The 15,176-nt window shown below is 56.9% G+C and overlaps 2 protein-coding genes across 4 annotated transcripts; one reads left to right on the top strand and one right to left on the bottom strand.

Moving 5' to 3' along the window:
* The first annotated feature begins 2,589 nt into the window (after window positions 1–2,589).
* LOC128774645 (paraneoplastic antigen-like protein 6B) lies at window positions 2,590–5,911 on the top strand. 2 transcript variants are annotated; one of them, XM_053893696.1, is made up of 2 exons: window positions 2,590–2,734; window positions 3,086–5,911. In XM_053893696.1, exon 2 carries the CDS (start codon window positions 3,159–3,161, stop codon window positions 4,551–4,553), a length of 1,395 nt encoding a protein of 464 aa, XP_053749671.1. In that variant the 5' UTR covers window positions 2,590–2,734; window positions 3,086–3,158; the 3' UTR covers window positions 4,554–5,911. The 2 variants fall into 2 exon arrangements, with proteins under 2 accessions (XP_053749671.1, XP_053749670.1); XM_053893695.1 differs by having other exon boundaries at window positions 3,005–5,911.
* Window positions 5,912–10,367: 4,456 nt separating this feature from the next.
* Window positions 10,368–13,819, bottom strand: LOC128774644 (paraneoplastic antigen-like protein 6B). 2 transcript variants are annotated; one of them, XM_053893693.1, is made up of 2 exons: window positions 13,546–13,819; window positions 10,368–13,274 (listed from the first exon to the last, which is right to left on the bottom strand). In XM_053893693.1, exon 2 carries the CDS (start codon window positions 13,117–13,119, stop codon window positions 11,725–11,727), a length of 1,395 nt encoding a protein of 464 aa, XP_053749668.1. In that variant the 5' UTR covers window positions 13,120–13,274; window positions 13,546–13,819; the 3' UTR covers window positions 10,368–11,724. The 2 variants fall into 2 exon arrangements, with proteins under 2 accessions (XP_053749668.1, XP_053749669.1); XM_053893694.1 differs by having other exon boundaries at window positions 10,368–13,192.
* Between the last annotated feature and the right edge of the window lie 1,357 nt (window positions 13,820–15,176).

The raw sequence follows: 15,176 nt of genomic DNA, 5'->3' as shown, positions 1-15,176 counted from the left end.
AGAAAGGAAAAGGTTGTGAGAAGGAAGGAGGGTCAACTGTGCTGAGAGGTGGAGCAAAATGAGGGCTGAAAGGTGACAAAGGAAAAGTAGTCAAGGCATCACAGTCCAGCCCTAGCGGGGGGAGGGAGTAGTGGGCACCCCAAGGTAGAGCCAGACAGTCCTGGACTTGGAGTCAGCAGGTATGGAAGGAAGGAGAGTAGGAAGAGACGAGGCTGGAAAACAGAGGGAAGGAATTGACAGTCGGTCTGCAGGCCAGCTGGCTGGCTGGGGGACACGGGACCCATGTATGTTCCCACGGGAGCACCCTGTCTGAGGAAGGACCCCAGATAAATCATGGCAGAAACCAAGAAAGAGGACAATGTGGGGTGCGAGCCATGGCAGGGCTAACACCAAGGTTTGGTGGACAGAAATTCTCACTGTGGGTGTTTAGAGCAGCAGTTCACCTGTATTAGGAGAGCCTGTCTTGGCCCTCAGTGGGGAGAAGGGGAGGGGGTCCACACACGAGGCCGACTGGGAAAGCTGGTTTGTGACAGAACACTTGTGCTTCTTCATTTACCCAGCATTTACCACCTGACAGACAGGAAAGTCGGGAGAGTAAGACCATATGGGCCAGTCAAGCTCCCACTATGAGACCAACTCCAATGTGGCCTGTTTCTGGGCGATGGGTGAGTGTAGAAAAAAATGAGAGTGCCTTTGCCCTTGATGCTAGGAACTTTCTCCCAGTAACAGGCCAAGGAGGCTTCTCAGCAGTGGGGAGGAAATGAGCAAAGGAGATTCATAGAAGAGGAACTGGGAATGGCCAACACACTTGTGCAAGGATGCCCAACCTCACTGCCGACCAGGGAAATGCAAGGCACACAGTAATGAGGTAGCACTTCTCCCCATGGGAGTGGGCAAGTGGTCAAGGCTGGACAAGGCCAAAGGCTGCTCAGGCTGTGGGGGCACACAGGACCACACCTATGCTGCTGGTGGGAGTGAACACAGGTTCAGCCACTCATGGGAGATAACAGATTAGCAACACCTGGCCATGGCTTTGATGGGCACAGCCCAAGTCCCAGAAAAACCACTTCTTGGTGTACGTTCCAGAGCCTGTTGGGCCGACAGCGGCTAAGACAGGCATGCGTGGGGTGCTGGTGGCAGCAGTGTCTGTAACAGTCAAAGACTGGGAACAGTGTGAACGCCCATCCACAGGGTCATAGACAAATAAACCAGGGCTGTGATTCAACAAGGAGCATGAGTGAGCTGGACACTCAGGAAAACCTTGACCGGTATAGCTTGAGTGTGAAAGGCAAGTCACAGAAGAGGATGTCTGGCCAGATGCCAGGCAGGCAAGGAAAGAGAAGCCAACAACGCGGGAGGTGTGACCCCAAGGGAACCTGTCTGCCATCTGACCGGTGGAGAGGCTGTCCACATGGCCCCCAGACTCCCATGACAGGATGGGTGCAAGGTGGCGAGACCCAGAGGGGCTGGCGCTCCATTTTGAGTTGTGGCAGCACTGCCTTGGTACAGTGACTAGCCTAGGTAGCAAAGGAAAGGGGAAGGATCTGTAGAAGAAGACTGACTCCGGGCCAGACAGAGGTCTCTGGGGAGGCACAACACCCATGCTGCTCTCAGGGGCCAAGAGGGCAGATGTCTCAGAGCTCATTAGGCTGGTGAGAGCACAGGGGGGCAGGGGACACATCCAGCGCTTCACGCCCAGCCCACTGGCTCTCCTGTACACACCCTCAGGTAGAGACCCCAGTTCTGTCCCTCCACTGATGCCCAGAGAAGGGGCAAGGACTTGCCCAAAGGACACATGGTAAGATACAGGCCCAAGGGGTTGAGCTCTAAGTAGCAGAAGCCCGTTCTTGGGATTGGGACATGAAGTGAGCAAAAACAGGAAAGTCCTTGACACCCTCCTTGGGGCAGGGCCCTGGCACTGGGGCAGCGACGCATCTTGGCCCGTCGTGTGCCCACAGCGGCCACGGCCCCCGCGCGAGTATGGGGACTGCTGACCCCCGGGTTGCGGTGGTGTGTGCGAGCGCTCATGTGCGCAGGTGGCATCTATTCCACGTAGTCGCACCTGGACGAAGTGCTTCTCGCCTAGCTGGGACAGGACCCGTTCTGGGTGGAGTGGAGGAGGGGCGGAAACAGGTGAAGGAGCCCCAGAACGCTCCCCCATCCCGCGCTCCACCCATGCCAGAATGCAGCGCTGGCGGGCGCATCTCGGGCCTGCCCAGCGGCTCTCTGGTGGGCACCCGGGGATATGGACCCCTCGCCAGGCTGACGCCCCGAGAGCATGTTCCGGGAGGGGCGGGCGGTGGGCAGGGTTGGGTCTAGGATGGGGGCACTGGCTCTCGGGTCCCCAGGGTCCCCCACCTGTGCCAGCGCCCCCTCGGGGGCGGGGGGAAGGAGCAGGTGACGTCACGCGCGGTCCCGGGGTGCCCGCGGCGGTGGCCACAGCTGGCCGCGTGACCCGCGCGCGCCAATGGCCCCGGCGGTCTCCGGGGCGACGCGGAGGGTCCGCGCTCCGCCGCCACTGCGCCCCCGCCCGAGTCCGCACTGCGAGAGAGTGGTGGCGAGCAGGCGCCGGCGCGCTAGCCCACGTGCCGCGCTGAGAGAGGGACAGGGAGAGGAAGAAGGAGTGAGAGGCAGCCAGGAAAAGAGGGGCGCACGACCCCGCTGCCGCTCGGCGCAGCCCCTGCGCCCCACCTGCTGGGGACCTCGACGAGGAAGGACCCCGACCCAGAGGAAGGTAGGTACCAGAACCGGGGAGGGTGCGCTCAGCCCTCCGGGAGTCCCGCCCGCCCGCCCCAGTAGGACTGCGGCAGCCCGCGGGGGCGAGAGGGACGCGGTGGGGAGGGGGCCGTGGCCCCGGCAGGCGGGTGGAAGGCGGGGCAGGGGTCTAGCCTGGGCTGCAAAGGCACTGCCCCGGGGGAGGAGGGTCACCTGGGGGGTGGGCGCAGAGGGGCGGGGGGCGGGGGGCGGGCCGCTTAACCTCGCTCTCGCTCGTTTGTATTCACAGGCTGTGGAGACCTGGGCGGTTCTCTCTGAGTCCTAGACTCCCTCACTAATTCACCCCCCCCACCCCCTCCACCCTGCCCAGTGTCACCCTGGTCCGCGCCGGGAACCGTTTCCTACGGCTGATATTAACCCCGCGCCGGCGGAAATTGCACGCGATGGCGGTGACGTTGCTGCGGGACTGGTGCAGGTGGATGGGCATCAGCGCTCGAAGGGGTCTGCTCATTCTGGGCATCCCGGAGGACTGTGATGAAGCCGAACTCCAAGAGTCTCTGGAGGCCGCCCTGTGGCCCATGGGTCACTTCACCGTGCTGGGCAAAGTGTTTCGAGAGGAGGATAATGCCACTGCAGCCCTGGTCGAGCTTGACCGGGAAGTTAACTATGCTTTGGTCCCCAGGGAAATCCCGGGCACCGGGGGTCCCTGGAACGTAGTCTTTGTGCCCCGTTGCTCAGGCGAGGAGTTTCTCAGTCGCGTGTTCCACTTCCTGGAGCAACAGGGGCAGACGGTGGAGAGTGTGGCTGGGGCCCTGGGGCTGGGACTGCGCCGGGTGTGCTGGCTCCGATCGGTCAGTCAGGCAGTCCAGCCCTGGGTGGAGACCATGCGGTACCAGCGCCTGGGCGTGTTTTCTGGGAGGGATCAGCCCGCCCCGGGGGAGGAGTCCTTTGAGGCCTGGCTAGACCACACCACAGACATGCTACATGTATGGCAGGGGGTCTCAGAAAGGGAGAAGAGGAGGCGGCTGATGGAAGGCCTTCGAGGGACGGCCCTGCAGCTCGTGCACGGGCTCCTGGCAGAGAACCCTGCCAGGACGGCTCAGGACTGCCTGGCGGCCCTGATCCAGGTGTTTGGAGACAACGAGTCGCAGGCAACCATCCGGGTGAAGTGTTTGACAGCTCAGCAAGAGTCAGGCGAGCGGCTCTCTGCTTTTGTGTTGCGGCTGGAAGTTTTGCTGCAGAAAGCCATTGAGAAGGGGGCCCTGGCCAGAGCCTCAGCTGACCATGTACGCCTGAGGCAGGTGCTCACCAGGGCCAACCTTACTGAGCCGCTGGATGAAGCGCTGAGGAAGTTGAGAATGGTTGGGAGGTCTCCAAGTTTCCTAGAGATGCTGGGGCTTGTTCGGGAGTCTGAGGCATGGGAGGCCAGTCTAGCCAGGAACGAGAGAGCCCAGGCAGAGGAAGGGGCTGGTGCCCGGGCCAATGCCCAGGCTGATGCCAGAGCCGGTGCTAAGGCGGAGGATGACAAGGTGGAGGAGAAGGAGCAGGAAGAGCGGGAGTCTGAGGAGGAGGACAGTGACGATCATGACGCTGTCCTTGCGGGCCTAGGTCAGGCAAGACCCTCAGAGGCCCCTGGGGGCCCCACCCCCGCCCAGATGGGCAGCGCTTCCAGGGAGGGCCCGGGAGGTCCTGGCTGTGAGCCAGAGGGCCTCGCCCAGGCAGGAGACCAGGAGACTGGGGAGCCCCTGGAGGAGGGGCTCAAGCCCATCCCAGAGGAGTTGGGAAATGAGGACGGGGCTGGGGAGATGAGCCCCCCCAAGTCCTCCTCGGGCAAATAGGCTCAGAAGGCCCAGAGGCCCCCTCTCCTCTCAGACAGCAGAGCTCTGGAGGCAGGGGGAGGCCACGCCAGGGCAGCAGCCTCACCCCACATGTGGAGCAGGGCCAAGGGAAGCACCCACCCAGCCCAAGCCAAGCTCCCGGGCACTCCACCACCCCCACGGGGACCTGATCACCACCATCAGCCCTTCCAACGGACCAGGATGACCATACTTGATGCAGAATGGGGCAGGGAGAGGTGCCCCCTCCCATGGCAGCTGAGGCAGCCCCAGCCCCAGCCCGAAACCCTGCCAGTTCAGGCAGCCAGCCTGGGAAGCACCCCTGAGTGGCTGGCCCTAGCCTAGGTGAGGGGCACCTGAAAATGTGTGCCACCCACACTGGCCTGGGAGATGTTAGGAGCCGTCTCAAGGGTGCCAGCCCCTCGGGCCGCCCAAGAGGGGGACCCTCATTCACTGACCCCTGGAGCACGTCGCTCCATGCTCTGGGAAGCCCACTTGTGTCTCTGTAGGCCCCTCAGTGACCCCCGTGTCAAGTGGCACCCCCCCTCCCCCGCTCCCCCTACACACACCCTAGTTACCATTCCCGTGCAGAGCCTTGAGGTGTGCAGGAGCCCGCAGCGGGTGTCCTGGCCTAACGAAGCAGCCTCCTCTCAGCCCGGGTGTGTGCCACGAGCTTCAGTGCGAGCCCAGGCTCTGCTCGCTGTCGTCCGGTGTCGTGAGCTCAGCCTCTGCTTCCTCGGTGTAGATTTAGGCCAACTGCTGCTTGTTCTTGTGGAGATGTATGTGTGTTCTTATCTGAGCAGCCGCCCCCACCCCACCCCAGAGACCTCTCGAGCCCAATCCCAGGAGATGGCGGGAAGGACAGAAGAGAGCATGGCTGGTGCTCACCCCGTGACCTCAGGAAGGAGGAACTGGACCAAGGACAGAGGTGGCCTGTGGGAGTCTCCACGGAAACCGTGCTGTGATGTGCCACTCTCTTGTTACTTGTGACTCAGTTTCTTCGGCTTGTCCAAGTGCCCCGTGCTGCATTTTCCAGCATCCTGTGACTGTCCTGTGCAGGCCATAGGGCAGGGCCAGGCCCCAGCATGTCAGCCAGAGTGGAGAGTGCCCTAGAGTGAGGGGCCATGGCCAGCATCCATCATCTTGGCCAAGGGCCGATCGTGGGGCCCTCAGGAAGGGAGACTATGGCAGGAGGGCCACGGTGTTGGGGGGAAACAGAGGCACCTCATTTGGGACCCCAAGAGGAGGGGGTCCGTGACCTATGGGCTGTAGTGGCCGTCAGACGTTCCTCTCTGTGTTGTCATTCCCTCTCTTCAATGGTTTCAGTAAATGTTTCTCTTCAATAAATTTCATTGAATGTTTCAGCCGAGTCTTGCCTCTGCTGTGGGCAATTGAGGGAAGGGTCTACGGGGGTTGGGAGAGGGAGCCAGAGAAAAGATTCTTGTTCAGCACCCATGGGAGGCTTCTCCAGTGACAGGGTAGGGTAGGCACTTTGACAGGAAAAATAGGATGTGTTGAGGGCCATTGTTCTATTTTATAGGTGAACTATAAAGTTTTGGGGTTCCATTGGTCCTCATCTTGGGTTGGTCCTGTCACCTTTGCTTTTTGAAATGTGTGAGGTTTTTCATAGTTTTCTCCTTTACTAGGGGGAAGTGTACACTGGCATCCAGCTCCTGGGATTGAATATTGTTTCAGGTGCATGATGCATGGAGTGGGGGCCACGCAACAAAGAACTGTCTTGTCCCAAAGGGTTATAACATCCTTGGTGAGAAAGCCAAATTAGACTGATGGGGTTTTAATTTTTTTATTTTCAGTTTTTGTTTCAATTCTGGTTAATTAACATACAGTGTTATGTTTGTTTCAGGTGTACAGTATAGTGATTCAACACTTCCATACATCACCCGATGCTCATCAGAAGGGCCCTCCTTAGTCCCCATCATCTATTTGACTCATCACCCACCCACCTCCCCTCTGGTAACCATCAGTTTGTTCTCTATAAATAAGAGTTTGTTTCTTGGTTTCTCATGGAATACTACTCGGCAATCAAAAAGAACGCAATCTTGCCATTTGCAGCAATGTGGATGGAACTAGAATGGATTATGCTAATCAAAATAGGCAGAGAAAGACAAAAGTCATAGGATTTATCTCATATGTGGAGTTTAAGAAACACAACAGATGAACATAGGGGAAGGGAAGGAAAATAAGATAAGAACAGGGTGGCAACAATGGTGTGGTACTGGGGTATGTTCAGGGTTGCATCCAAGATAGGCTGTGTGACTGGAACTTAGCACAAGCTGTGGCTGGCTGAGGCACCTAGAAACCTCAGGGAGTCCCAGGAGTAATTAGGTTCAACTTTGAAGGGAGGGGAATGGGCATCCGGTAGTACCTGAGGCTCCAGAATCTGTGGAAGGGCTGCATGGCTCAGGGCATCCACAGGCTCAGAGAGTTCATGTGTGTAATCCCAGAACCAAACAGTCACGGAATGGCCTGGTCATGACGTTGGGTGCCCATACGAGGAGCTGCATGCTAGAGTCTGTGGTGAGGGGCTATCCCATGTATTTGTGATCAGTAACCGTAAGAGACTATTAAGTACAGAGAACAAACCCAAGGCTGATGAAGGGTAGGTGGATGGGGTTTGGGCTAAATGGGTGATGGTCATTAAGGAGGGAACTTGCTGGGATGAGTACTTGGTGTTATATGGAAGTGATGAATCACTGGGTTCTACTCCTGAAACCAAAACTACACGGTATATTAACTAACATGAATTTAAATAAATAAAATTTAAAAAAGAGTCTGCTTCTTGATTTCTCTCTATATTTTTCCCCCTTTGTTCATTTTGTTTCTTAAATTCTATATATGTATGAAATTATATGGTATTTGTCTTTTCTGACAGACTTATTTCACTTAAAATAATACTCTCTAGCTAGAACCATGTTGTTGCAAATGGCAAGATTTCATCCTTTTTATGGTTAAATATTATTCCAGGGTGTATGGATGTGCGTGTGTGTGTGTGTGTGTGTGTGTGCGCGTGTGCGTGTGTGCGTGTGCATGTGTGTATATGAGAAGCTTCGTAGCTGGTGTGAGGGAGACAAGAGAGAGAGAGGAGAGAGAGAGAGCACCATTGGCTGAGTTATGATCATGTGACGTTCGGTGTCACATACTAGTATTGCCAGACATAGCTCATTTATCAAGTTACAATTTATTAGAAATGTTTGCTTGTCTGGTGGAACACCTGAAGAACAAATTACTTGCAATCCAGGTTTTGATACACAAACACACACACACACAGCTCTAGAGCCTAGAGTTTTTCTGTCGCTTAGTAACTTTTTTCATTATTGTTCCATAATGAGATTGTCACACTTAGAATACCTGAAATTAAAACCAATATGGGTTTTTTTTGTTTGTTTAAAAACCCTATCAGTCTAAGAAGATGTGATGTGATGTGTGTGTGTGTGTGTGTGTGCGCGTGTGCGTGTGTGCGTGTGCATGTGTGTATATGAGAAGCTTCGTAGCTGGTGTGAGGGAGACGAGAGAGAGAGAGGAGAGAGAGAGAGCACCATTGGCTGAGTTATGATCATGTGACGTTCGGTGTCACATACTAGTATTGTCAGACATAGCTCATTTATCAAGTTACAATTTATTAGAAATGTTTGCTTGTCTGGTGGAACACCTGAAGAACAAATTACTTGCAATCCAGGTTTTGATACACAAACACACACACACACACACACACACACACATCACATCACATCTTCTTAGACTGATAGGGTTTTTAAACAAACAAAAAAAACCCATATTGGTTTTAATTTCAGGTATTCTAAGTGTGACAATCTCATTATGGAACAATAATGAAAAAAGTTACTAAGCGACAGAAAAACTCTAGGCTCTAGAGCTGTGTGTGTGTGTGTTTGTGTATCAAAACCTGGATTGCAAGTAATTTGTTCTTCAGGTGTTCCACCAGACAAGCAAACATTTCTAATAAATTGTAACTTGATAAATGAGCTATGTCTGGCAATACTAGTATGTGACACCGAACGTCACATGATCATAACTCAGCCAATGGTGCTCTCTCTCTCTCCTCTCTCTCTCTTGTCTCCCTCACACCAGCTACGAAGCTTCTCATATACACACATGCACACGCACACACGCACACGCGCACACACACACACACACACACACGCACATCCATACACCCTGGAATAATATTTAACCATAAAAAGGATGAAATCTTGCCATTTGCAACAACATGGTTCTAGCTAGAGAGTATTATTTTAAGTGAAATAAGTCTGTCAGAAAAGACAAATACCATATAATTTCATACATATATAGAATTTAAGAAACAAAATGAACAAAGGGGGAAAAATATAGAGAGAAATCAAGAAGCAGACTCTTTTTTAAATTTTATTTATTTAAATTCATGTTAGTTAATATACCGTGTAGTTTTGGTTTCAGGAGTAGAACCCAGTGATTCATCACTTCCATATAACACCAAGTACTCATCCCAGCAAGTTCCCTCCTTAATGACCATCACCCATTTAGCCCAAACCCCATCCACCTACCCTTCATCAGCCTTGGGTTTGTTCTCTGTACTTAATAGTCTCTTACGGTTACTGATCACAAATACATGGGATAGCCCCTCACCACAGACTCTAGCATGCAGCTCCTCGTATGGGCACCCAACGTCATGACCAGGCCATTCCGTGACTGTTTGGTTCTGGGATTACACACATGAACTCTCTGAGCCTGTGGATGCCCTGAGCCATGCAGCCCTTCCACAGATTCTGGAGCCTCAGGTACTACCGGATGCCCATTCCCCTCCCTTCAAAGTTGAACCTAATTACTCCTGGGACTCCCTGAGGTTTCTAGGTGCCTCAGCCAGCCACAGCTTGTGCTAAGTTCCAGTCACACAGCCTATCTTGGATGCAACCCTGAACATACCCCAGTACCACACCATTGTTGCCACCCTGTTCTTATCTTATTTTCCTTCCCTTCCCCTATGTTCATCTGTTGTGTTTCTTAAACTCCACATATGAGATAAATCCTATGACTTTTGTCTTTCTCTGCCTATTTTGATTAGCATAATCCATTCTAGTTCCATCCACATTGCTGCAAATGGCAAGATTGCGTTCTTTTTGATTGCCGAGTAGTATTCCATGAGAAACCAAGAAACAAACTCTTATTTATAGAGAACAAACTGATGGTTACCAGAGGGGAGGTGGGTGGGTGATGAGTCAAATAGATGATGGGGACTAAGGAGGGCCCTTCTGATGAGCATCGGGTGATGTATGGAAGTGTTGAATCACTATACTGTACACCTGAAACAAACATAACACTGTATGTTAATTAACCAGAATTGAAACAAAAACTGAAAATAAAAAAATTAAAACCCCATCAGTCTAATTTGGCTTTCTCACCAAGGATGTTATAACCCTTTGGGACAAGACAGTTCTTTGTTGCGTGGCCCCACTCCATGCATCATGCACCTGAAACAATATTCAATCCCAGGAGCTGGATGCCAGTGTACACTTCCCCCTAGTAAAGGAGAAAACTATGAAAAACCTCACACATTTCAAAAAGCAAAGGTGACAGGACCAACCCAAGATGAGGACCAATGGAACCCCAAAACTTTATAGTTCACCTATAAAATAGAACAATGGCCCTCAACACATCCTATTTTTCCTGTCAAAGTGCCTACCCTACCCTGTCACTGGAGAAGCCTCCCATGGGTGCTGAACAAGAATCTTTTCTCTGGCTCCCTCTCCCAACCCCCGTAGACCCTTCCCTCAATTGCCCACAGCAGAGGCAAGACTCGGCTGAAACATTCAATGAAATTTATTGAAGAGAAACATTTACTGAAACCATTGAAGAGAGGGAATGACAACACAGAGAGGAACGTCTGACGGCCACTACAGCCCATAGGTCACGGACCCCCTCCTCTTGGGGTCCCAAATGAGGTGCCTCTGTTTCCCCCAACACCGTGGCCCTCCTGCCATAGTCTCCCTTCCTGAGGGCCCCACGATCGGCCCTTGGCCAAGATGATGGATGCTGGCCATGGCCCCTCACTCTAGGGCACTCTCCACTCTGGCTGACATGCTGGGGCCTGGCCCTGCCCTATGGCCTGCACAGGACAGTCACAGGATGCTGGAAAATGCAGCACGGGGCACTTGGACAAGCCGAAGAAACTGAGTCACAAGTAACAAGAGAGTGGCACATCACAGCACGGTTTCCGTGGAGACTCCCACAGGCCACCTCTGTCCTTGGTCCAGTTCCTCCTTCCTGAGGTCACGGGGTGAGCACCAGCCATGCTCTCTTCTGTCCTTCCCGCCATCTCCTGGGATTGGGCTCGAGAGGTCTCTGGGGTGGGGTGGGGGCGGCTGCTCAGATAAGAACACACATACATCTCCACAAGAACAAGCAGCAGTTGGCCTAAATCTACACCGAGGAAGCAGAGGCTGAGCTCACGACACCGGACGACAGCGAGCAGAGCCTGGGCTCGCACTGAAGCTCGTGGCACACACCCGGGCTGAGAGGAGGCTGCTTCGTTAGGCCAGGACACCCGCTGCGGGCTCCTGCACACCTCAAGGCTCTGCACGGGAATGGTAACTAGGGTGTGTGTAGGGGGAGCGGGGGAGGGGGGGTGCCACTTGACACGGGGGTCACTGAGGGGCCTACAGAGACACAAGTGGGCTTCCCAGAGCATGGAGCGACGTGCTCCAGGGGTCAGTGAATGAGGGTCCCCCTCTTGGGCGGCCCGAGGGGCTGGCACCCTTGAGACGGCTCCTAACATCTCCCAGGCCAGTGTGGGTGGCACACATTTTCAGGTGCCCCTCACCTAGGCTAGGGCCAGCCACTCAGGGGTGCTTCCCAGGCTGGCTGCCTGAACTGGCAGGGTTTCGGGCTGGGGCTGGGGCTGCCTCAGCTGCCATGGGAGGGGGCACCTCTCCCTGCCCCATTCTGCATCAAGTATGGTCATCCTGGTCCGTTGGAAGGGCTGATGGTGGTGATCAGGTCCCCGTGGGGGTGGTGGAGTGCCCGGGAGCTTGGCTTGGGCTGGGTGGGTGCTTCCCTTGGCCCTGCTCCACATGTGGGGTGAGGCTGCTGCCCTGGCGTGGCCTCCCCCTGCCTCCAGAGCTCTGCTGTCTGAGAGGAGAGGGGGCCTCTGGGCCTTCTGAGCCTATTTGCCCGAGGAGGACTTGGGGGGGCTCATCTCCCCAGCCCCGTCCTCATTTCCCAACTCCTCTGGGATGGGCTTGAGCCCCTCCTCCAGGGGCTCCCCAGTCTCCTGGTCTCCTGCCTGGGCGAGGCCCTCTGGCTCACAGCCAGGACCTCCCGGGCCCTCCCTGGAAGCGCTGCCCATCTGGGCGGGGGTGGGGCCCCCAGGGGCCTCTGAGGGTCTTGCCTGACCTAGGCCCGCAAGGACAGCGTCATGATCGTCACTGTCCTCCTCCTCAGACTCCCGCTCTTCCTGCTCCTTCTCCTCCACCTTGTCATCCTCCGCCTTAGCACCGGCTCTGGCATCAGCCTGGGCATTGGCCCGGGCACCAGCCCCTTCCTCTGCCTGGGCTCTCTCGTTCCTGGCTAGACTGGCCTCCCATGCCTCAGACTCCCGAACAAGCCCCAGCATCTCTAGGAAACTTGGAGACCTCCCAACCATTCTCAACTTCCTCAGCGCTTCATCCAGCGGCTCAGTAAGGTTGGCCCTGGTGAGCACCTGCCTCAGGCGTACATGGTCAGCTGAGGCTCTGGCCAGGGCCCCCTTCTCAATGGCTTTCTGCAGCAAAACTTCCAGCCGCAACACAAAAGCAGAGAGCCGCTCGCCTGACTCTTGCTGAGCTGTCAAACACTTCACCCGGATGGTTGCCTGCGACTCGTTGTCTCCAAACACCTGGATCAGGGCCGCCAGGCAGTCCTGAGCCGTCCTGGCAGGGTTCTCTGCCAGGAGCCCGTGCACGAGCTGCAGGGCCGTCCCTCGAAGGCCTTCCATCAGCCGCCTCCTCTTCTCCCTTTCTGAGACCCCCTGCCATACATGTAGCATGTCTGTGGTGTGGTCTAGCCAGGCCTCAAAGGACTCCTCCCCCGGGGCGGGCTGATCCCTCCCAGAAAACACGCCCAGGCGCTGGTACCGCATGGTCTCCACCCAGGGCTGGACTGCCTGACTGACCGATCGGAGCCAGCACACCCGGCGCAGTCCCAGCCCCAGGGCCCCAGCCACACTCTCCACCGTCTGCCCCTGTTGCTCCAGGAAGTGGAACACGCGACTGAGAAACTCCTCGCCTGAGCAACGGGGCACAAAGACTACGTTCCAGGGACCCCCGGTGCCCGGGATTTCCCTGGGGACCAAAGCATAGTTAACTTCCCGGTCAAGCTCGACCAGGGCTGCAGTGGCATTATCCTCCTCTCGAAACACTTTGCCCAGCACGGTGAAGTGACCCATGGGCCACAGGGCGGCCTCCAGAGACTCTTGGAGTTCGGCTTCATCACAGTCCTCCGGGATGCCCAGAATGAGCAGACCCCTTCGAGCGCTGATGCCCATCCACCTGCACCAGTCCCGCAGCAACGTCACCGCCATCGCGTGCAATTTCCGCCGGCGCGGGGTTAATATCAGCCGTAGGAAACGGTTCCCGGCGCGGACCAGGGTGACACTGGGCAGGGTGGAGGGGGTGGGGGGGGGTGAATTAGTGAGGGAGTCTAGGACTCAGAGAGAACCGCCCAGGTCTCCACAGCCTGTGAATACAAACGAGGCGAGAGCGAGGTTAAGCGGCCCGCCCCCCGCCCCCCGCCCCTCTGCGCCCACCCCCCAGGTGACCCTCCTCCCCCGGGGCAGTGCCTTTGCAGCCCAGGCTAGACCCCTGCCCCGCCTTCCACCCGCCTGCCGGGGCCACGGCCCCCTCCCCACCGCGTCCCTCTCGCCCCCGCGGGCTGCCGCAGTCCTACTGGGGCGGGCGGGCGGGACTCCCGGAGGGCTGAGCGCACCCTCCCCGGTTCTGTTACCTACCTTCCTCTGGGTCGGGGTCCTTCCTCGTCGAGGTCCCAGCAGGTGGGGCGCAGGGGCTGCGCCGAGCGGCAGCGGGGTCGTGCGCCCCTCTTTTCCTGGCTGCCTCTCACTCCTTCTTCCTCTCCCTGTCCCTCTCTCAGCGCGGCACGTGGGCTAGCGCGCCGGCGCCTGCTCGCCACCACTCTCTGCAGTGCGGACTCGGGGCGGGGGCGCAGTGGCGGCGGAGCGCGGACCCTCCGCGTCGCCCCGGAGACCGCCGGGCCATTGGCGCGCGCGGGTCACGCGGCCAGGCTGTGGCCACCGCCGCGGGCACCCCGGGACCGCGCGTGACGTCACCTGCTCCTTCCCCCGCCCCCGAGGGGGCGCTGGCACAGGTGGGGACCCTGGGGACCCGAGAGCCAGTGCCCCCATCCTAGACCCAACCCTGCCCACCGCCCGCCCCTCCCGGAACATGCTCTCGGGGCGTCAGCCTGGCGAGGGGTCCATATCCCCGGGTGCCCACCAGAGAGCCGCTGGGCAGGCCCGAGATGCGCCCGCCAGCGCTGCATTCTGGCATGGGTGGAGCGCGGGATGGGGGAGCGTTCTGGGGCTCCTTCACCTGTTTCCGCCCCTCCTCCACTCCACCCAGAACGGGTCCTGTCCCAGCTAGGCGAGAAGCACTTCGTCCAGGTGCGACTACGTGGAATAGATGCCACCTGCGCACATGAGCGCTCGCACACACCACCGCAACCGGGGGTCAGCAGTCCCCATACTCGCGCGGGGGCCGTGGCCGCTGTGGGCACACGACGGGCCAAGATGCGTCGCTGCCCCAGTGCCAGGGCCCTGCCCCAAGGAGGGTGTCAAGGACTTTCCTGTTTTGCTCACTTCATGTCCCAATCCCAAGAACGGGCTTCTGCTACTTAGAGCTCAACCCCTTGGGCCTGTATCTTACCATGTGTCCTTTGGGCAAGTCCTTGCCCCTTCTCTGGGCATCAGTGGAGGGACAGAACTGGGGTCTCTACCTGAGGGTGTGTACAGGAGAGCCAGTGGGCTGGGCGTGAAGCGCTGGATGTGTCCCCTGCCCCCCTGTGCTCTCACCAGCCTAATGAGCTCTGAGACATCTGCCCTCTTGGCCCCTGAGAGCAGCATGGGTGTTGTGCCTCCCCAGAGACCTCTGTCTGGCCCGGAGTCAGTCTTCTTCTACAGATCCTTCCCCTTTCCTTTGCTACCTAGGCTAGTCACTGTACCAAGGCAGTGCTGCCACAACTCAAAATGGAGCGCCAGCCCCTCTGGGTCTCGCCACCTTGCACCCATCCTGTCATGGGAGTCTGGGGCCATGTGGACAGCCTCTCCACCGGTCAGATGGCAGACAGGTTCCCTTGGGGTCACACCTCCCGGCGTTGTTGGCTTCTCTTTCCTTGCCTGCCTGGCATCTGGCCAGACATCCTCTTCTGTGACTTGCCTTTCACACTCAAGCTATACCGGTCAAGGTTTTCCTGAGTGTCCAGCTCACTCATGCTCCTTGTTGAATCACAGCCCTGGTTTATTTGTCTATGACCCTGTGGATGGGCGTTCACACTGTTCCCAGTCTTTGACTGTTACAGACACTGCTGCCACCAGCACCCCACGCATGCCTGTCTTAGCCGCTGTCG

This window comes from Panthera pardus, unplaced genomic scaffold (genome assembly GCF_024362965.1).
Source record: "Panthera pardus isolate Hobbes unplaced genomic scaffold, ASM2436296v1 HiC_scaffold_348, whole genome shotgun sequence".
NCBI classification, from domain to species: Eukaryota; Metazoa; Chordata; class Mammalia; order Carnivora; family Felidae; genus Panthera; species Panthera pardus.
This window is presented reverse-complemented; position numbering and strand designations above follow the sequence as displayed.

Bases quoted from the DNA above. Each gene is read 5' to 3' on its own strand.
- LOC128774645 (XM_053893696.1), top strand. From the start codon at position 3,159: ATGGCGGTGACGTTGCTGCGGGACTGGTGCAGGTGGATGGGCATCAGC.
- LOC128774644 (XM_053893693.1), bottom strand. From the start codon at position 13,119: ATGGCGGTGACGTTGCTGCGGGACTGGTGCAGGTGGATGGGCATCAGC.